The sequence below is a fragment of the Bufo gargarizans genome, chromosome 5 (genome assembly GCF_014858855.1).
Source record: "Bufo gargarizans isolate SCDJY-AF-19 chromosome 5, ASM1485885v1, whole genome shotgun sequence".
Lineage (NCBI taxonomy): Eukaryota > Metazoa > Chordata > Amphibia > Anura > Bufonidae > Bufo > Bufo gargarizans.
The window spans coordinates 273,412,940-273,434,372 of NC_058084.1; the positions used below are offsets into that span (position 1 = coordinate 273,412,940).

Consider the following 21,433-nt stretch of genomic DNA (forward strand, 5'->3'; position numbering starts at 1 on the left):
ATCACATCTGTTGGTGCTTGTATAGTGGTAGTGTGTATGTGTCCCTGGCTGAGGTGTAAGTGTACCTCTGCCCCTGGCTGCGGTGTAAGTGTACCTCTGTCCCTGGTTGCAGTGTAAGTGTACCTCTGTCCCTGGCTGAGGCGTAAGTGTACCTTTGTCCCTGGCTGAGGCGTAAGTGTACCTCTGCCCCTGGCTGAGGCGTAAGTGTACCTCTGCCCCTGGCTAAGGCGTAAGTGTACCTCTGCCCCTGGCTAAGGCGCAAGTGTACCTCTGCCCCTGGCTGAGGTGTAAGTGTACCTCTGCCCCTGGCTGAGGTGTAAGTGTACCTCTGCCCCTGGCTGAGGTGTAAGTGTACCTCTGCCCCTGGCTGAGGTGTAAGTGTACCTCTGTCCCTGGCTGAGGTGTAAGTGTACCTCTGTCCCTGGCTGAGGCGTAAGTGTACCTCTGTCCCTGGCTGAGGCGTAAGTGTACCTCTGTCCCTGGCTGAGGTGTAAGTGTACCTCTGTCCCTGGCTGAGGCGTAAGTGTACCTCTGTCTCTGGCTGCGGCGTAAGTGTACCGCTGTCCCTGGCTGAGGTGTAAGTGTACCTCTGTCCCTGGCTGCGGTGTAAGTGTACCTCTGTCCCTGGCTGCGGTGTATGTGTACCTCTGTCCCTGGCTGAGGTGTAAGTGTACCTCTGTCCCTGGCTGAGGTGTAAGTGTACCTCTGTCCCTGGATGAGGTGTAAGTGTACCTCTGCCCCTGGCTGAGGTGTAAGTGTACCTCTGTCCCTGGCTGAGGTGTAAGTGTACCTCTGTCCCTGGCTGAGGTGTAAGTGTACCTCTGTCCCTGGCTGAGGTGTAAGTGTACCTCTGTCCCTGGCTGAGGTGTAAGTGTACCTCTGTCCCTGGCTGCGGTGTAAGTGTACCTCTGTCCCTGGCTGAGGTGTAAGTGTACCTCTGTCCCTGGCTGAGGTGTAAGTGTACCTCTGTCCCTGGCTGAGGTGTAAGTGTACCTCTGTCCCTGGCTGAGGTGTAAGTGTACCTCTGTCCCTGGCTGAGGTGTAAGTGTACCTCTGTCCCTGGCTGAGGTGTAAGTGTACCTCTGTCCCTGGCTGCGGTGTAAGTGTACCTCTGTCCCTGGCTGAGGTGTAAGTGTACCTCTGTCCCTGGCTGCGGTGTAAGTGTACCTCTGTCCCTGGCTGCGGTGTAAGTGTACCTCTGTCCCTGGCTGCGGTGTAAGTGTACCTCTGTCCCTGGCTGCGGTGTAAGTGTACCTCTGTCCCTGGCTGAGGTGTAAGTGTACCTCTGTCCCTGGCTGCGGTGTAAGTGTACCTCTGTCCCTGGCTGCGGTGTAAGTGTACCTCTGTCCCTGGCTGAGGTGTAAGTGTACCTCTGTCCCTGGCTGCGGTGTAAGTGTACCTCTGTCCCTGGCTGAGGTGTAAGTGTACCTCTGTCCCTGGCTGCGGTGTAAGTGTACCTCTGTCCCTGGCTGAGGTGTAAGTGTACCTCTGTCCCTGGCTGCGGTGTAAGTGTACCTCTGTCCCTGGCGTTTCTGTGGTCCATTATTATTTTCCTTCTTGTGTTGATGGTGTGGTTACATATTTAATGGAGTAGTGGGGGGCATAGACGGGTAAAACTTGCCACAGTGTGATTGGTGGGGATGGATGTTATGTTCTATGGTAGGGAGTTGGTGGGGTTTATGTGTCAGTCCCAGTCTGGCCCAGAATGACAATTCAGATAAAACAAATAACATACTTATGGCACTCAGAATTACTACCTGACGGCAGAGTCAGTGTGGGCTGGTCCGTAGAGAAACACAGGCCACCATAAATGATAGCTGACATTCCTCTAGGGCAGTGATGGCAAACCTTTTAGAGACCGAGTGCCCAAACTGCACCCCAAAACCCACATATTTATCACAAAGTGCCAACATGGGAATTTCCCCTGAATACTACAGTCCAGTATAGTATATCTTCCATGTACTTTTCGCTATAAAAGCCTGTTTACACTCAGTGCGCTGCCTGTGGTGTTCATAGTACGCCTGTGCTGATGAATGGCAGGAAAAGTCTAAGGCCTCCTGCACATGACTGTAGGTGTCCCGTTGCCATATTGAGGACCGCATTTGCGGATCCGCAATACATGGGCACCGCTCCACGTACATTCCGCATCACGGATGCGGACGCTTTCACTTGGGTCCGCCAAATCCGGAGATGCGGAATAGTGCGGAACGGAAGCACAGAACGGAACCCTACGGAGAGGTTCCATGGGGTTTCATCCCGTACTTCCGTTCCGAAAAAAGATAGAACATGTCCTATCTTTTTGCAGATCGTGGACCCATTAAAGTGAATGGGTCTGTGATCCACTGCGGCTGCCCCATGGTCAGTGTTCTTGCATTGCGGCCCGCAGCACGGCCACGGGGTTTGTGTGCAGGAGGCCTAAGGCATATTAGTACACCATAGACTTTTCCAGGGTGCAAGTGCCCACAGAGAGGGCTCTGAGTGCCGCCTCTGGCACCCGTGCCATAGGTTCGCCATCACTGCTCTAGGGCAAGGAACTCCTATTGTCTACCTCACAACCATTGTTGCTTCCCACTTATAAAGGGAAAGATTTTAGCTCCTGCTTAGAAAGGAAGAGAATGTGTAGTGACAGGGTGGGTCCACAAATTGAATGGCATAAAATCATTAATAATTCATCTAATACATATACAAATGTCTATTCAGCAATCTATGGTAATTCAGACTAAGGTACTTACTGGAGAGGCCTTGCCCAATGGTCCAAAGAACCTGTCTAGTGTGTACAAGTATTTCACATTGTCCTTTGCTTCATTAGCAGCATTTGTCACATTGCAGTCCTGTCCAAAAGTAAAGCAAAAAACAATCTACGTTTAGTAAACTGCACTGACAAATGGGGGAAGTATAATAACATTTGGGGTCATTTATCAAACTGGTATAAAGTAGAACTGGCTTAGTTGCCCATAGCAACCAATCAGATTCCCCCTTTCATTTTCCAAAGAAGCTGTCAAAAATGAAAGGTGGAATTTGATTGGTTGCTACTGGCAAGTAAGCCAGTTCTACTTTACTCCAGTTTGATAAATGACCCCAATTGTTTTTAAACGTACAATTCCTTCCCAGAACAGTGTACAATGCAGCCAGTTACCTTCCTGGTAGAATACACTGGACAGCTCTGGCTAATCAGTGACTCCGGAGATTACTCTATTATAGACTGGCAGTGACTGAAGGGCAGCAGCCAGCCTTCCTTCAGTTTTAGGGTGCGGATCATTGTCTTTTCATAGACTTGGTAAAACAAAAGCACTTCTGGTTTATAAGCATTCATGAGCCACTATAAGAAGACAGCATTGGGAGGTGCTCTACTCTACCATCAATGGACAACTCTGAATATCAAAAACAGATTCGCACCATCAACAATGATGGAGCCCTGAAAACAGCGTCAGTAGCATAAATTCATTTTAAAAATAATCAGATATTCCTGCCATATGTACCGTATGTTGAAACTAAATTAAGGGAGTTGTCTGCTATGTAAAATGCTTTTTGTTAGCAGGGTGAAACCCGATGAAAGATCAGACTTCCAACAATCAGCTGTAATCTGTGAAAGAACCCAGCAGGAAATGAAGCAATGCATGGCACCCATTGAAATGATATTATACATTATATTCTCCAATGTAAGAGATGATCTTCGTAGCAGCTCTCCGCCTAACTAGTCATTTGGGCCTTGACTCCTCTCTGTCCGCACCGAATCCATTAATACAGAATTGAAAATATTTCAGTATATGGATATCTGGCGATTGTCTGTCCTTCCATTGTTATAGCATCTGAGGGGAAGGGGGAGGGCTTAGAGGAACACTTGATAGAGCTTCTAGAATCGCATTGATAAAAATGGTGGGTCTCCAAAAGTCCCTGCATTATTTTTCTAATTCCCCAGTATGGATTACTAACACAGTTTTGTATATAGTTATGGATGTAAACAAATCATTTTTTACAAGATAAGGAATAGGCGTAGGAGAAGATATTTTTCACTTTATTGGAATCTGGGGTATTTAATATTAAAAAAGAATTGCACGTATGTAAAGGGACTGTCCGCTTTATTTATAATGATGACCTATACTTAGGAAAGATCATCAATATCAGATCGGTCCGACCCTTGGCACCTCTGACGCTCCTATGAGCGAGGCCTTCCCTTCGTTGTTTACCTGCTTGCCTTTGCAACTGCAGGGGTGAGCAGGTGTAATTACAAGCAAGCCGTCCTACTCACTTCTATGGGATGGCTCATTCCTATACACCTGAACAGGAAGGAGCTGTCCCATAAAAGTACATGAGATAGCTTAGGTGTAATTACAGTACATTACCAGTAAAACGGCTAGGGCAGCACTAAAGTCTGCCCATCAGAGCCGGTGACGCCACTGAACACACTGCCGGGCGGAAGTTTCCGCCCGGCAGTGTGTTATTGAAAACAAAAGAGCCCGTGCCCTGCGTGATTTAGCGCAGGGCAAGGGCGCACATCGGAACATGAGATGCTCCGATGCTAGGCGAAAATAAGGGTATTTCAGTGTTCAACTCTGAACCCGGACAACCCCTTTAAGGGGAATGTAATAAAATCACAGATTTTTGAGTTTGCACGGACTGAGAATCCACCAGATAATTGCTACCGAGTGTTCATAGGAATGTTCGTTAGCAACTATCTGGTGATTTAGGTGCCTACTCGTTCATCGGGTAATTGGATTGTTTGTATAGGCACCTAAATCGTCAATTGCCGAAAGCAGATCATTCTGTGTAAACTGATCTTTACTGCTGGCAAATCCTCCTTCGTATTTAAAAACATTTTAAAATAGGAATCTGAAGTGGGTTAGGTGTAAGGACAAACCGCTGCTGCTCCTAGAGGCTCATTTGCATATATTAAAATCTTATTTTTTCAGCACTGCATGAACATATGAACATGGGACCAACACAGATGTCTTCAGCTGCCAAGCGCACATGTAACAGGTCAGCCAGTGTTATAGGTACAAATCTGCTGACAGATGACCTTTAAGAAAAAGGTACAAAGGGATTTGAAATCCAAGATGTGGAGAAAAAAAATACAAATCTGGCACATCTCCTGTGCTGTTGTCCAAAATTATTTCAATATTGGTCTCAGATTAAGAATCATATCAATGTGATATTAGATGAAGAGCTACAGTTTGATCCCCTCTTCTTTTTATTGGGTGATCTAAATGTCAATATATTGAAACTTAGGGAAATTGTAAGTTTGTTATTCAGCTGTTGTTCATCGGCCGTCTTTATATTACACACAAATTTATATCAGAAAAAAATTAATTGAAAACATTAAGTTGGAAGGGTGAAGCAGTTTACTAAAATTATGCAAAGCTGAATCCATAAGCCTCCCTAAGCCCTAGGAAGGATAAGACTTTTTTTGACCCCAGCACATCTTTAAAAAGAAAATGTTTTTTACAAACCAGAGAACCCCATATTTTGAGTTCTAATTTAATATGAATGCCCATTATATAAACAGAAGATAGCAGCAAAAGAAAAGGAAGGGTACCAGTTCTTTCCATTGCTTTAACATCCTGGACTTGGCAGCTTGGAGGATGCTGAGAACCTTCTTGACTTTAGGGCTTTTAATCTCATCTAACAGACTTGAGAGAAATAATATTATATATTGGTAATTAAAGTGAAGATAAACATACATCCATATTATTACAATTACTGCTTCATAATCAGACACTAGTTTATATGCTCTTTCCTTGTTATGAGTGTTTAATCCAACTGCTACACAAGAATACAACCCATTATGTTATCACATATTAAAGGGGTGGTCCGGTTTCATTATATTGACAACCAAACCTCAGGAAAGGTCAGATTGTGGTGGACCGATTCCTGCACCCCCGCTGATCAACTATAGGAAGGGGTGATACATCCCGCAGACCGTATAGCTTGTAGTGGTGGTGTAGTGTTATTACAGCTTCATCTGCCATCCACGTGAACGGGACAAACAGCTGCAATTATACTAATCTATCTATCTATATAGGATTATCTCTCTTTGCTGACAGCTACACAGGGCAATATTTTGCATCTAATTTTCAATAGTATACTACTGCCAAAATAAAAAAAATTGGTTTTCTATGAATATTGAGTTGAATAAAATATCCCTTTATGACAGACGTGTGCCTTTAAACTCTTGACTAAATCTTTCTGAAATACTGTACACAACAGATGAAAACACAACATTTCAGGCCAACACTGAATGTATAGAGAACTATACCCAGCTATTTCCTGACCATTTTCTGGACAAGTAGCTCTGCAGTTCTGATATTCATGAGCTCCTGGCTGCAGATGATCGACAGCGGCGGACTGCACCACTCGGCTTCCGCTGGAGCTGCTCAATAGTAACTTTAAGACAACTGGTCAAGTGATCTAATGTTGTAATCAGGGTCTCTGTCAACAGTATATGCTAACCTTAGATAGGCAAGCATAAAATTGGGGACAGATTCCCTTTAACTCAATTAATAAACTATTTTTAACAGCTCTATAGGCTGTGACTTGAAGGTACAGGACACCAATGCAAAATCTGTAACAGGACACCGACCTATCATGTGCCATTGTGTGGCAGAATTACCTTTCTGCGTCCTTGGGCACTAGGACCCGGCTCCGAATGCTACCTCTGCACAAAATATAGCTGCACCTGTTCAGTCAGCACTACGGTTTGCAAAACTAAAATGTTCCATTAGGAAGACTGTAGTTTAAAACTGTTCACACATAGAAGAAGTGTGTATGAGTATATATACTGGCCATGTATTTACACATCGCACCTCCTATGCCCAGTTTATTAAACCTTAGCTTATTTAATACCTAAATCAACCTTTATTCTTTGTGGCTCACAATTAGATACATGATGCTTTCTATCAAAAATATTTGAAACCTGTTGAAGGATGACATCCGTGACTTCCAATGTTCCAGTTCAGCAGAGGGTCCAATGTCATCAGCTTCTTTTCTCATCTGCTCACTTTCTGCAAGAACCTGTTCAATCTGCTTGATCCAAACAGAGAGCATTCCCTCCAGCTTCTCAATCACCTCACTGTTACCTCCTGCAAAAGATCACAATTCCATTTCAATACTTTAAATAGAGACAAATACTTACATACATGCCCAGACAGCAATGGTATTTGTATTTTTTTTAAAGTGTGTTTGTATAACATAACAACAAGACCATATAGCATTTAAAGAATAGAAGTACAGAACAAGTCACACAAAAAATTACAGATAAGCAAACACAGTAGCATGTTTGGGCCAAAGACCAAACATATATCAGTAAACCTGCAGCCTCAGACAATTTTAACCCAGAGTGCCCCAACAAAGAATATTAACCCATTTATGGTATGTCAAAGGAGATTGAGAACCTGAAGGAAGGAACCTCAACATAAGGGGAAAAATATATAATGTATTAAAGGGATAAACAAAAAAGAGAGAGAGGGAGTAGAATACATATATGGGGAGAGGAAGAGGAAGGGATAGTGCGACCACCAGGAAGAAGTAGGTAAGAAAGAAAAGAAGAAGGGAAAGAAGAATAGCCCAAATATGGCCTATAAGGTCAATAACTTGGAGTTGGTGGCAGAACTAGCCAAATGAGGGTCCTGCATCGTATTAAACTTTTCAGGACATCCACAACAATGGTACCTGTAATTAATTTGTTATAGATATTTGTGTTATGCCTTTTAACAGGGACCATCAAGTACTGCAGTCTGGGGCCCGGAGCAGCTGGGGTTCCTGGCCTCGTTTGTATTCACTTCAGAGGTGTGAATATTAATGAAGCCGTGATGGATATGGGATGTGGCCCTCTCCCAGCACATATACTTTTACTAAAGAAATAATTTTACAGGTCTTCACTGGGATTTGAACCCATAGCCCTTCTGTATGGCAGAAAGAAGAGGTACCATCACACTACAGTCCTGTTAAAAGGATAGAATTTTCTGTGTTTTAACAAGCTATTTTATTCACAGGCATAATATTGAATAAATGGTATATTACTAAAATGAAGGAAAAATGTTTGTGCCATTTACCAGTCACCATAAATGTATATAATGTATTCACTATGTTGAATGGGTTATTATGATTACAGGGATACCAAATACTGTTTTGTAATACTAGTATTTCATACTAAGTATGTTACAAAAACTCAAATGGTTTTTGCTTTATTATTTGTTTCGTAACAATAACTTTACAGAAATTGTAACTTTTATCATAAATGAAAAAAGGCTGGAAAATAGCACTTCCATTTTTTTTCCATAACCTTTCCTATAAAGAATATTTTACAGGTCTTTCATGGATTTGAACCCCAAACCTTCTGTATAATAGCCCTACCCACAAAAAAGTCCTATAGACTAGTGGTAAGTTTATTGCTCGCTATACAGAACCTCTGGAGTACAAATCCCTCCAAGACCTGAGAGATAACTTCTTTTCACTGAAATTGTGAACCTTTGTAAGGGGTTAACAAGTGCACTATATAGCATCCAAATATTACACCCATATGCATAAGTATTCAGCAGGACAGATTTACTATAGATTATGGCAAGATGTAAATGCAATTGCAAAAGTGAAATAGTTGATGCCAATGGACCCAGTAGTTGGCCACATGTAGTGGCATCCAGAGAACCACAGAACATGAGATCTGGCCAACTGCTACTATCTTCCCCAAGTTCACATTAACATGTCTGCTCCACCAAGCTCATCTCCATGTAACACTGCAGAAACAATACGGATGTAAGTTAAACTCTAACCTGTCTGATCCCTATACAACAACCAGGCTTTACCATAGACATGACATTGTCGACAGACCACACTGAATTAGAGGGAGCTGTTGACATAGATGTCAGATCCTATAAAGTATAAGGGGTCTTTTATTCTTTAGGAGTCAGGGCTGCAGAAAATGTGTCATGTGATCATCAGTTCTGCTCATTGCATCTGTAACCCTTTACATACTAAATAAAATATGAACATACCTGCAGCTATAAAGTCTGATGGGCTTTGCAGGCTATCCAGCAAATTGCCACTGTCCACTTTTTTAAGCTCAATTTTTCCATCCAAATTATTTTTTGCTGAAGACAAAGTTGCAACAAACTTGTCCAAAGAGTCTAAGAACTCTTGAATTTGAGAATTTTGGAGACCATCCTTCACAGCCCCCCAATTCTAAACAAACAATAGAAAGGAGAGACGTTTAATATGAGAATAACAATAACATAAAATGCAAATGAAAATGTAAGTGATCCCATAAAAAGACGGAAACATGTACAAGTAGACGGATCTGGTGAAGCTTTCTGAAATATAAAGCTCGAATATAAAGATTAGCGGCTCACCTGAGGGACTCCTGTGGACTCGGTGCACTCCTCTAGAATCACCCGAATCCAAAAGGTAAAATTTAATCTATTGTATGAGGGGCACTCAAATATCGGAGAGCTCTAGACAACAATGTATACCATAAAAACAATATTTATTATACACCACTAAAATGCCACCATAAACCATAAAAACATAATAGACTATCGGCGCATCAACCAGTCAATTGCAAGTTAGTGATAAGCATAACACAGAATGATATAAATCCATTGTTAGAATTGCATATAGAGGAGGCTTGAAAGTACTCTGGTATTAGAGCAGTATATATCATAGGTGACTGACATATATTGCACACCTTATTGCCACATTTAGAGTCAATAATATGTGAATTGCTGTAAAATGTCCCAATAAAAAAGTTTTGTAAAAATAAGTCATGCCACCTATTGTAAAAATGCTGCTAACTTGCAATTGACTGGTTGATGCGCTGATAGTCTATTATGTTTTTATGGTTTATGGTGGCATTTTAGTGGTGTATAATAAATATTGTTTTTATGGTATACATTGTTGTCCAGAGCTCTCAGATATTTGAGTGCCTTTCTGAAATATAGACAAACACAGAAAGGACATATATATTTCACAGATTGGATCAAACACCTGGGACTCCATCTGTTAGTCAGAGTAGAGAGCTTCTGGAACAGGCAATCTCACTAGAAGACTCAGGATGACCAAATATTTCACTGTTGCCCGTTTAAGATGCACGCCCACAAAAAAGTTTATTCTCTGACCTGTTTTAGAGAGGTTCATGATGTAAACTGTAGTGAAGGTGATATTCTTACCAGTGACTGTATTTGTAGGTTATAACCTCCCTTATGTTCCTCAGTTGTGTCATGTGACCAGCACTCTGATATCCAAATGACACAGGACAGGAAGTCAGTTACTTCTCTATTGAGGTTCCTATAGGAATGACAGAGAAACTGGCTTCCTGTCCACATATAAGATGCTGTGTTATTTGGAGAGTCAGCGTGCTGGTCGCATGAAACAGCTGAGGATCAGAAGGGAGAGTATAACTCACAAATACAGTCACTGATAAGAAATTTACATTCAAAGTTTACATCATGTACCTTTCTAACAAGTGGCAAATACACATTAGACAGATGTTGATAATTAAGCAGCAGTAATTGGACAATCACCTGGTAAGTGGTCATTTCGCAAACATGGCCTTACACATTTTCATCCATATTGGTCATTACAGTTGTTCAAACTGCCTATACACCTTCAATGACGCTAGGCGATGAACAAAAGATCTTTTAGGGTGCTTTTAAAGAAATATTTTTAGTCCACAAATGATCTTACGTTGAAGAAAAGAGCTTATGTCTGACTATTAGACGAAATTCAGAAGATTTATTTTCAGATAATAATGGTCTGTCATTGGTTGGCTAAGGGTACGTCCAACTTTTTAGTCTTTGCAAGTCTGACTTTTTAGTCCGGCGGCCTCTCACCGCGCACTGCTGTGCTGCACCGGAGCTCCACCCCGTCCCCATTATAGTCAATGGGGACAGAGCAGCAGTCCGGCAGCACGGCGAAATAGCGGCAGGACGGATCCGACAGGGTGAACAGCCTGTCGGATCCGTCCTGCTGCTAGTGTGAAAGTAGCCTAAAATGATTGCAGTCAGCAAACATCTCTGCACAGATATTTTAAAACGTTGATGCAAATGGTGCAGCTGCAGGAGCACGGAGCCCGATGTCAGAGAAAGCAGGGCTCTCCTTAGAGAATACATATAAGAAATACTGGAGGCGCAATAAAAAAAATTATAAAAAGTGTGCATTCCGTATTTTGTGGAACAGAACAGCCTGCCCCTAATAGAACAGTCCTATCCTTGTCCATAATGCGGACAATAATAGGACATGTTCTATTTTTTTTTGCGGAATGGAAATACGGACATATGGAAACGGAATGCACACGGAGTACCCTCCGTTTTTTTTTTTTTGCGGACCCATTGAAATGAATGGTTTAGCATACAGTCCGCAAAAAATGGAACAGACACGGAAAGAAAATACGTTCATGCGCAAGAGCCCTTAAGTGGTTACATTTCCCTCAACAAATGATTGTTTTGGTTCAACTTTAAACTAATGTGTATTCACCATGTGTTCAACCATATGGACAGACAGAGTTCAGACAGATGACTGCATTATCATACCTCCTGACACTTCAGTGCTGGCACCAACACTTGGGCAAGTAAGATTTCCAGGCCTTGGAGAATGTTGCCATTTGTGCATTCAAACATGCTAAAGTTCACCTCCTACAAGAAAAGTGACATGTGTGATATTTCATCATACATTTCCTCACTGTTACCTGCCATGTTAACGCCTGCCTGATATTTTATACATCAAACATTATGTTACCATTGCATTAAGTTATATTAATTCTCCTCACTCTTCAATGGCATTCACATCATATCAGCGATAGCAAATAGGATGTCAATCAGCAAGTAAATGACTCTGTGACTTCATGTATCTGCATACAGTATATACTGGGATTAAACTTATCTTGCCAAACAAAAGGAAATCGAAGGAAAGAAACAAGGCCATGGGTGCAATACTGTTAAAAGTCCTGTCATCCCATCCAGTCGTTTAATACCCCGAAACCTTGCAGGTTTCCATCTGTGTCATGAGAAAATGACCTATTATTTAAATCATGGGGCTCATTTATTTTTAGATGCAGGTCTTAATAAAGCCCTGAGCTGATGGTGGATCCGCCGAATGATTTAAAGAGGCGCAGGCCTCTCCATAACTTCCGCGCATCCAGCGGTAGTTCTAAATGTAAGACAGCTTCCTAGCCGGCCCGTCCCCTTCTCCACTCACAGTTTTAGATCTCGCGAGAGCGGGAAAAAGTTGCAGATGACAGCGCAACTAACCGTTGCACCACCATCTGCACTTGAAATACGCCTAATATAGGCATATTTCAGTATAATAAATGACCCCCATGTTTTTAAGATAAGCATGTTCTTTTAGAATTTTTGGTATTTTTTTTCTAATATTCCATGTCTATATTTTATTAAAAAAAACATACAATCATAAAATTATGCAATTTTCACACTAGCCACTAGGCCTAAAATATGTTGTTCACACTTCCTGTCTCTTTAGAGAAACTACATGGGCCATAGACACAATAGACAAGAGGGGATCCCATGGACTTAGATTGGAGAGTTTACTAGACATGTTCTGTGACCTGTGCAGAGATCAGGAGAGAGCTGTGATATCACCTATTATGAATGGTGGATTCTGTGTTATCTATATAGAGGTGTTACTGGCCATTGTAATTCTGCTTGTGGTGATATTTATACTAGCTACTGAAAAGTTATCTGTACAGAACAGCAAATCATGACCTATTATTAGGGGCCCTTTACACAGGCTGACAATTGAACAGTACATGCTAGTAGGCATACATGCCAGTTAACTTTAGTCTGTAGAAGGTGAATTTGCGTACAGGAGATGATATGAGCACTTGTCCATGGCATGAGCAACCAGCCATTACAGAGACTCTCACCTGAATAACGTTGGCTGTAGTAATTGCTTTATCTGTGGTGCGCAAAAAGAACAGGCATGTCCCTGTTAACCCCTAAAACAAAAGATAAATAAATCACATTTTTACTTGGACCATACTTCCCCATAATTGTTGTGTTATGATAAATTATTGTAGGTTCGAAAAAATGGCATCAATTACTAGGCTATGAAACTATTAGCAAGAACTCCTAGAACAATAAAAAAGTAGACGTGGTGACTTGGGTAGACAACAAGCAGACGTGGTGACTTGCATAGACAACATGTAGACGTGGTGACTTGCGTAGACAACATGTAGACGTGGTTACTTGCGTAGACAACATGTAGACGTGGTTACTTGCGTAGACAACATGTAGACGTGGTGACTTGCGTAGACAACATGTAGACGTGGTGACTTGCGTAGACAACATGTAGACGTGGTGACTTGCGTAGACAACATGTAGACGTGGTGACTTGCGTAGACAACATGTAGACGTGGTGACTTGCGTAGACAACATGTAGACGTGGTGACTTGCGTAGACAACATGTAGACGTGGTGACTTGCGTAGACAACATGTAGACGTGGTGACTTGCGTAGACAACATGTAGACGTGGTGACTTGCGTAGACAACATGTAGACGTGGTGACTTGCGTAGACAACATGTAGACGTGGTGACTTGCGTAGACAACATGTAGACGTGGTGACTTGCGTAGACAACATGTAGACGTGGTGACTTGCGTAGACAACATGTAGACGTGGTGACTTGCGTAGACAACATGTAGACGTGGTGACTTGCGTAGACAACATGTAGACGTGGTGACTTGTGTGGACAACATGTAGACGTGGTGACTTGTGTGGACAACATATAGACGTGGTGACTTGTGTAGACAACATGTAGACGTGGTGACTAGAGATGTGTAGACAACATGTAGACGTGGTGACTTGTGTGGACAACATGTAGACGTGGTGACTTGTGTGGACAACATATAGACGTGGTGACTTGTGTGGACAACATATAGACGTGGTGACTTGTGTAGACAACATGTAGACGTGGTGACTAGAGATGAGCGAACTTCTGTTTTCAAGTTTTGGCATACAAGGTTCAGGTTATCTAAGAATTCCGTTAAATTCTTAAAGAGGCATCCTAGAAATGTTTTTATTTCATCTCCACAGTTTGTAAATGTGCTGGTATACATAATGAATTGTTTCAACCTTACTTAGTGTTTTTCTTAATATATTTTCACCCTCCATTACTTGTAGTCATTGCCTCAAATAACCCCCAATGATACTCTCAGAATCCCACAGGACCTGCTGTACGGAAAGGAAATCAGTTTCTCTCTTCATTCCTGACTGACATTGAGGCCGTTGTAGGAAAGGTTCACACAAACGACACTGTGGGTCTCTGCGTGTGACATGGGGCTATATGAAAATGTCACAGGCACTCTGTAAACCATCTGCTGTTGACTTAGCCTGGCCAGTCTCTCTGCTGGTGAGGGGACAACTCCATCTCCTTTCCAGTGGTAAAGTACAGTAGTGACAGTGAGGTCGTTTTCTGTATTATTAGGTAATCAGCTTGTATACAATGGGGCAGATTTAGTAATGCGGTAGATGGTGGAAACCTAGACAGGCTGTCTAGATATGCACTAAACTTATCACAGTGACTAAGCCTGGATGATAAATCTGGTGCAGGGATAGACACTTTTCCATGACTTCATACCAACTAATGGTTAGCTTACTTTGTGACAACATTTTAAGGCAGAATTGTGGCACAATTTTGGCACATCTTGCCGCATGGCTAAGGCTGATTTCACATTGGCGTTTTGGCTTTCTGTTTGCGAGATCCGTTCAGGGCTCTCACAAGCGGTCCAAAACTGATCAGTTTTGCCCTAATGCAATCCAAATGGAAAAGGATCAGCTCAGAATGCATCAGTTCAGTCTCCATTCCGCTTCGGAGACGGACACCAAAACGCTGAGCGTCCGTCTGACGTCTGACGAAACTGAGCCAAACGGATCCGTCCTGACACACAATTGTAAGTCAATGGGGACGGATCTGTTTTCTATGACACAATCTGGCACAATAGAAAACGGATCTGTCCTCCACTGACTTTCAATGGTGTTCAAGACGGATCCGTCTTGGCTATGTTAAAGGGAACCTGTTACCTCCAACAAACATCCCAAGCCGGCAGCAGTACCTGAGAGTAGCCAGCAGCATGTTTGTAACAATCATTTTCTTCCTGCAGGCAGATGAAGCAGAAGCTGTAAAAAAGTTCTTTAGTCCCCTGCCAGCGCGCTTCTCCACACATGCTTGAAGTCACGGAGGCAGCGGCATCCTTGCTTCAAGTCACGGTAACCACACTCCCTTCCCTGCCCCTTCGCTGTGACTGACAGCCGGCAGTTCGGCAAAGCCAGCCGAACTCTCAGCATAAGCGCTGTCAGTCACAGTGAAGGGGCAGGGAAGGGAGTGTGGTTACCGTGACTTGAAGCAAGGATGCCGCTGCCTCCGTGACTTCAAGCATGTGTGGAGAAGCGCGCCGGCAGGGGATTAAAGAACTTTTTTACAGCTTCTGCTTCATCTGCCTGCAGGAAGAAAATGATCGTTACAAACATGCTGCTGGCTACTCTCAGGTACTGCTGCCGGCTTGGGATGTTTGTTGGAGGTGACAGGTTCCCTTTAGAGATAATACAAGCGGATCCGTTCTGAACAGATGCATGCGGTTGTATTATCTGACGGATCCGCACCAAACGCTAATGTGTAAGTAGCCTAAGCCAAACCGCCTTTCTCATTAAAGCACACCCCTTGCACAAGCTAGCTGAACTGAGTTTTTCTAGATGATCCAAACTGTTTCAAATTTTGATGCAATTTACAGGAAGGTCTAAGCGCACTCACATTATAAAATGTGGGCCAATGAGCAGACAGTCCTTGTGCAACACCAATTAGTGTAGCGCAAGGATTGCAAGCTCTCTGCATTTCTGGTTTATAGAGTTTGCAAGTGTCAGTAATCTTCTAGATGGCCGCCTCAGGATCTCCTAGGTTCTCCTCCTAATCCTTTGATGCCATAAAGTGTGAACAGTTCACAGCTGACAGGGTTCGAGGACAGGAGACAGGGTCACCTGAGCCCTGTGTGCCGTGCGTGCAGTGACATAATACACAGATGCTATGTAGGCGGTAATAATAAGTGCCACCTTTCCCTTACGTCTCAGGAGCAACCAGTAAGATACATTTAATGTATTTATGACTAGATGACACATACCTCATTGGAGCCCGTGGTGATAAAAAGCTTCTTCTGTACATTTGTATAAGAGGCGTTCAGATTTGCTCCTTCCGCCCACATCGGAATAGTTGTCTTACTCGGCTAGAAAACAAAATGAGACAGATATTGCTTATGGTGTGAACTGTGGGGTAAAATAAGTATCAGTGTATAAGTGTGCAGACATACCTGAGAAACCTCTTGGTAAAAAAAGATAAGTTTTTTTGATCCATTAGCAGCAAAAAAATCAGCTATCAAACTAAACTGTAAAGAGAAAGAAACACATTAACGAGTTTATCATTTTCTCCGCATAACAAATGAGTAGTAAGTGGTAAGGTAAGTGGGGCTTCAGGGGGTTCCAGTCTATGCGAGAAATCCAGTGCCCAAGCATTACTGGGCAGAGCTGTCCGGGCTGAGTGCCCCAACACCCCCACTGCCCAGAGAAAATAGAATATGCACTGGAGCGAGCACAGGGATATGTATCGGGTTTTTTCACCAGTTTTTGACTGAAAAAGCATTTTGATTTAAAAGCATTTTCACATAAAAATATTTGCAATACACAAGTAAAGCGGTGCATCCTGTGTAATAATACTATGACAGCATTAGATATGTTATTAATCATGCTGCACTATGTTGCCATTACTAGTATTAATGAATAGTAACATTTGTTTAGGCTTTGCTTACATACACTTTTGATGGATCCATAACAGCAATAGAATATACACTAATGGGTTGCATTGATTTTAACCCTTTAAGGACTGGAACACTTTTCGTTTTTTCCTCTCTACCCATAACTTTTTTTTTCCATTTCTGTTCAAATAGCTTTATGAGGGCTTATTTTTTTGTCAGATAAAAGTTGCATTTTTAAATTTTAAAAAACAAGATTTTTGTATAACTTACCAGTAAAATCTCTTTCTCGCTCTTTCCTTGGGGGACACAGAAGACCTTGGGTATAGCTCATCTCCATAGGAGGCGTGACACTAAGTGAAGACTGTTAAGCCCCTCCTCCACAGCTATACCCTCAGCCTGGAGAGAGAGACTGCCAGTTGCGTGTCCAAGTAGTGTAAAAAGGCAAAGTCCAAAAGTGGAACCAACAAGCCAACTACCCAACGGGTAAAACAAACTCGGAAACCGTGTAAAGAAAAAACAAGAATGGGTGGGTGCTGTGTCCCCCAAGGAAAGAGCGAGAAAGAGATTTTACTGGTAAGTTATACAAAAATCTCGTTTTCTCGCCCAGTTTCCTTGGGGGACACAGAAGACCTTGGGACGTTCAATAGCATTCCAAGAGGGGAGGGACCACAGCACCAAGGCGAAGCACCCGAAGGAATCAAGAAACCACCGCCTGCAGACCAGGCGGCCCAAGGCAGCATACGCCGAAGCCCGAGTATGCACCCTGTAGAACTCGGTAAGGTGCGCAAGGAAAAAGTGACCGCCTTGCACAAATGAATGGCCGAAACCTAACGCCTCCGCCCCAGGAGGCACCGACCGCTCTGGTGAAATGAACGGTGACACCGAAAGCAGAACCCTGCCATTGGTGCGATAACCACAGCAAAGGCCACTCTGAGAAAGCGGAGGAAGCCACCCTGGAGGCCATCAACCTTTGCACTGACCTCCTGGAAACACAAGAGACCGAACGCCGACCAGAGTCGGAGATCTCCAAGCAAACAACCGCAAGGCCCCACAACCTCCAAACGATAAGCGACCGTTCCCGGCGATGGGAGGAAAAGGACGAAAGCCTCGTTGACAAGAAGGCAGATACCACCGTCAGAAGGAAGGAAGGGACAGGACGGAGAACAGCCCCGTCCTGGAAAAGGACAGAAGGCACAGAACACGAAGGGCCGCCAATCAGGCACCCGTCAGACATGATGACAACAGAAACACAACTGTACAGGACAGAAGGAGTAGGGAGAACTTCCGCAACGGCTCCAAGGGAAAGATTGGAGCGCCGAGAGTTCAGTATGTAGGTCCCAGGGTGGAACCAGGAAACGAGAAAGAGGAACCAAAGAGCCACTCTGTGGAAGAAGGTCATGACAAGGCCCAGGAAACGCTGGAAGGGGAAGGACAGCGCCGACACTTGACACTTCAAGTAACAGAGTCCCAGTCCCAGGGTCAGGCTGGACTAGAGAAAGACAGAACCAAGGGCGAGAAAGGCAGAGTGGGGGAATGCCCCGCTACCCACAAAACCCCAGGTAAGAACCCTAAGTCCGACAACCAAACCTGGACTAAGCAGTCGGGAGCGAACACTAGCGTGCTCGCAGGAATCACCCAGCAAGCGGGAGAAAACCCAAAGCGATCAGGCGCAGACCAGCAACACGGCCGAAGGATCGGAAACCACGGTCCTGTCGGCCCCCGAACAACACAGCCCCGCATCCAACCGGCGTGGGGGAGCAGAAGGACAGACGGAAGAACCCAGAAGGGTCTGCCCAGCATCAGACAGATGCCCAGACAAGACAGGCCAAATCTAAGTCGATGTAGCCACCAAAGAAGGAGTTCTACAGCCCCGTGTGGGAGATCCAAGGACAATCTTGACCGAAGGGCAGTCCTCCCAAGTCACCGAGAAAGTAAGTCCCACAGGACCACACGCCCAGACGGAAAAGCAATCTGCACCCAGTGGGAGGACAAAACGCGGTAGGCCCGGCAAACAGCTAGCACTACCAGCGAGAACGAGGGAGATGGTACGAGACCGCAAGTAACACGGGAACCATCCAATTGAACAACCATTCCCACCCCAGAGGAGGGGGGGGCAACGACGGAACAGCCTCTGAGGCCTGGCCGGGGCAGAAGCCACATTGGAGCGACAAACCCAGAGCAGAAGCCCAAAAACCGAGCCGGCGAGGAAAGGCAGAGTCGAATCCCCTCTACTCTGTGAGACGACCTGCACACCGCCTCGCAGCAGGCGAATACCCTGAAGAAACCAAAGTGGAGGTCCCCAGGACCTGGATAATCAAGCACCCAAGAAGAGTTGGGCGATCTACCCGAGAGGAGCATTGTGAACCTGGTAGCAACAGACTGGAGCGAAAAGGGCGCCAATAGGAAGGACCCACACCACACTGCATCCGAGAGGAGGAAATGGTAGTAGGCAAGGTAGTCCCGCCAGAGCCAACGTAGAGGTCGAGCGGCACTGCAGACAACACTCTCGACCCCGACCGGTTGCGTAGGGAAACAATGTCACGAGATGACGAATGGGTACGCATCAAGGAACCCCGAACACTCCCCAGGTGGAAAGGCCAACGAACATGGTGGGTGCCGACAACAACGGGACCACACCGGAGAATGGGTACCACTCAGCTCAGTGCAGTAGCGAGCCAGCAGAGCTCGTCTACGTATATACAAGATATACAGCTGTGAATACATTGAGCATTCATTGTTGCGTGTTGGACAACAACACCTTAGGCTCACAAGTGGACAGAAGATCTCCACAGAGAAGAGTGCAAAGCTTGCGACAAGCAACCCCACCCCAGAGAGAAAAACGTATATCGCAGGAAGAAGGGAGGCATACGTACTAGCAACCCTGCAGGCAGCGAGAAGGCCAACCCACCCACGGGAGGAGAAGGCATACACGGCCCAAACAACGCACAGAGCGCACAGCCACAGCGTCCCACAGTATCCACGGAAGTGTAAAGTGCAACCTGAAAAGGAGCTATGCACAAGACCAGTACCGGCATGCGAAGGAACGCAAGTAGCCCGCCCGGAAAAAAAAAGGGGGGAAAGGTACCTGGCAACTCTGATGGCAAGAGTGCAAAGGCCCTGAAAAGGGGGGCATGCACCTGATTATCCTAGTATTAAATGATTGTGCAATAATCCACCCAACACCGAATTTCGTGAGAGTGCAACTACTCCGCCCAAGAAAGGGGAACGTCCAGTACAGCATACACAAGGACAGCCGTGAATCTCGTGAGCGTACAAATTTTCGCCCATGGAATGAGAAATGGTCATGCACAAGGCCAGCACCATTTCTAAAGGGAGTGCAAGCAGCGCACCCCTGTTAGAGCCATGCTCACGGCCCGCAACGTATTTGGTGAAAGTGCAGTGATCCTCCCAAAAAGGGGGAGGGGTGCACATGGCATCCCAGGAGAGCGCGAGCATCCGCCATGGATGGGGGTCATGCACCTGGCCGGCAACGTGCTGGCACAATGACACCCAGTCAGTGAAAGCGCATGAATGTCGCCTGAGGAGAGGAGGCATGGCCACGCCGGCAGCAATCCAGCAAGAGTGCGGAACACCGCCCACGGAAGGGGGCCATGCATATAGCCGGCAGCGGATCCAGTGAGAGTGCAAGCACCCAACCATGGAAGAGGGTCAGGCACGTGGCCAGCAACCTACCGCGAGAGAAGCCAGTAAGAGTGTATGTATGCCTCCTGAGAGAAGGAGGCATGCCCAAGGCCGGCAGCAAAAACCAATAAGAGTGCAGCATTCCGCTTATGAAAGGGAGTCATGCACATGGCCGGCAGTAAATCCAGTAAGAGTGCAGTGTTCCGCTTATGGAAGGGGGACGTGCACATGGCCAGCACCGCATCTGGCGAGAATTTGGAATTCCTCCTATAGAAGGGTTTCATACACATGGCCGACAGCGAACCCAGTGAGAGTGCAGCGTTCCGCCTAAGAAGGGGGTTACACACATGGCCGGCAGGGAATCCAGTGAGAGTGCCGCGTTCCCCTAAGGAGGGGGGTCGTGCACATGGCCAGCACCGAATCCGGTGAGAGTGCAATTATTCCGCCCCAGAAGGGGGTCATGCACCTGTCCAGCATTAAATCCAGTGAGTGCAGTGTTCCCCTAAGGAAGGGGGGTGTCGTGCCATGGTCAGCACCGATCCGGTGAATGTAGTATTCCACCTATAGAAGGGGGTTATGCACATGGCCAGCCTGCGGCCAGAGAGCGCAGAATTCCACTGAGGCAGGGGTTCATGCCCATGGCCAGCACCATACTGGAAGGTGACGTCCTGCCATAGAACGGGCGGAAGAGGGGCGCCTACACTCGGCTAGCGCCGTATCCCGGGAGATGGCAAGGGTCCGCCTAAAAAGGAGACTTGCAGCCGGCCAGCACCACAGCCGGGGAGCGCGACATGTCGCCTACGGAAGGGGGGCACAGCATGCAGCCAGCACTACTGTATCATGCTGCAGCGTCCTGCGCAGCCATTCCGTTATTTAGTAACTCCGCCATGGAAGTCCTCTTTTTTTTTTTTTTTTTTTAAAAACACAGCCACTCTTGAGGCAAGAAAAGGGGCCACCATACAGGGACACAGCCTTGTACAGGCTTATTAGGAAGCCCACCAGAACATAGAGGGGGTCCTCCAGATGGGAGCCGGCCCTTGGAGATGGCCGG

The 21,433-nt window shown here is 45.2% G+C and overlaps 1 protein-coding gene across 2 annotated transcripts in view; it reads right to left on the bottom strand.

The window, feature by feature from the left end:
- The window catches only part of LOC122939661 (dynein axonemal heavy chain 5-like), a 337,492-nt gene that overhangs the window by 239,497 nt on the left and 76,562 nt on the right, over nucleotides 1-21,433 (bottom strand). For both annotated transcript variants that reach the window (XM_044295816.1, XM_044295814.1), the window contains exons 5-12: nucleotides 16,300-16,374; nucleotides 16,114-16,215; nucleotides 12,869-12,940; nucleotides 11,520-11,621; nucleotides 8,988-9,174; nucleotides 6,911-7,076; nucleotides 5,534-5,627; nucleotides 2,733-2,831 (exon numbers count right to left, since the gene is read on the bottom strand). In XM_044295816.1, coding sequence (XP_044151751.1) covers nucleotides 2,733-2,831; nucleotides 5,534-5,627; nucleotides 6,911-7,076; nucleotides 8,988-9,174; nucleotides 11,520-11,621; nucleotides 12,869-12,940; nucleotides 16,114-16,215; nucleotides 16,300-16,374 — 897 coding nt within the window. The remainder of the gene's footprint in view (nucleotides 1-2,732; nucleotides 2,832-5,533; nucleotides 5,628-6,910; nucleotides 7,077-8,987; nucleotides 9,175-11,519; nucleotides 11,622-12,868; nucleotides 12,941-16,113; nucleotides 16,216-16,299; nucleotides 16,375-21,433) is intronic.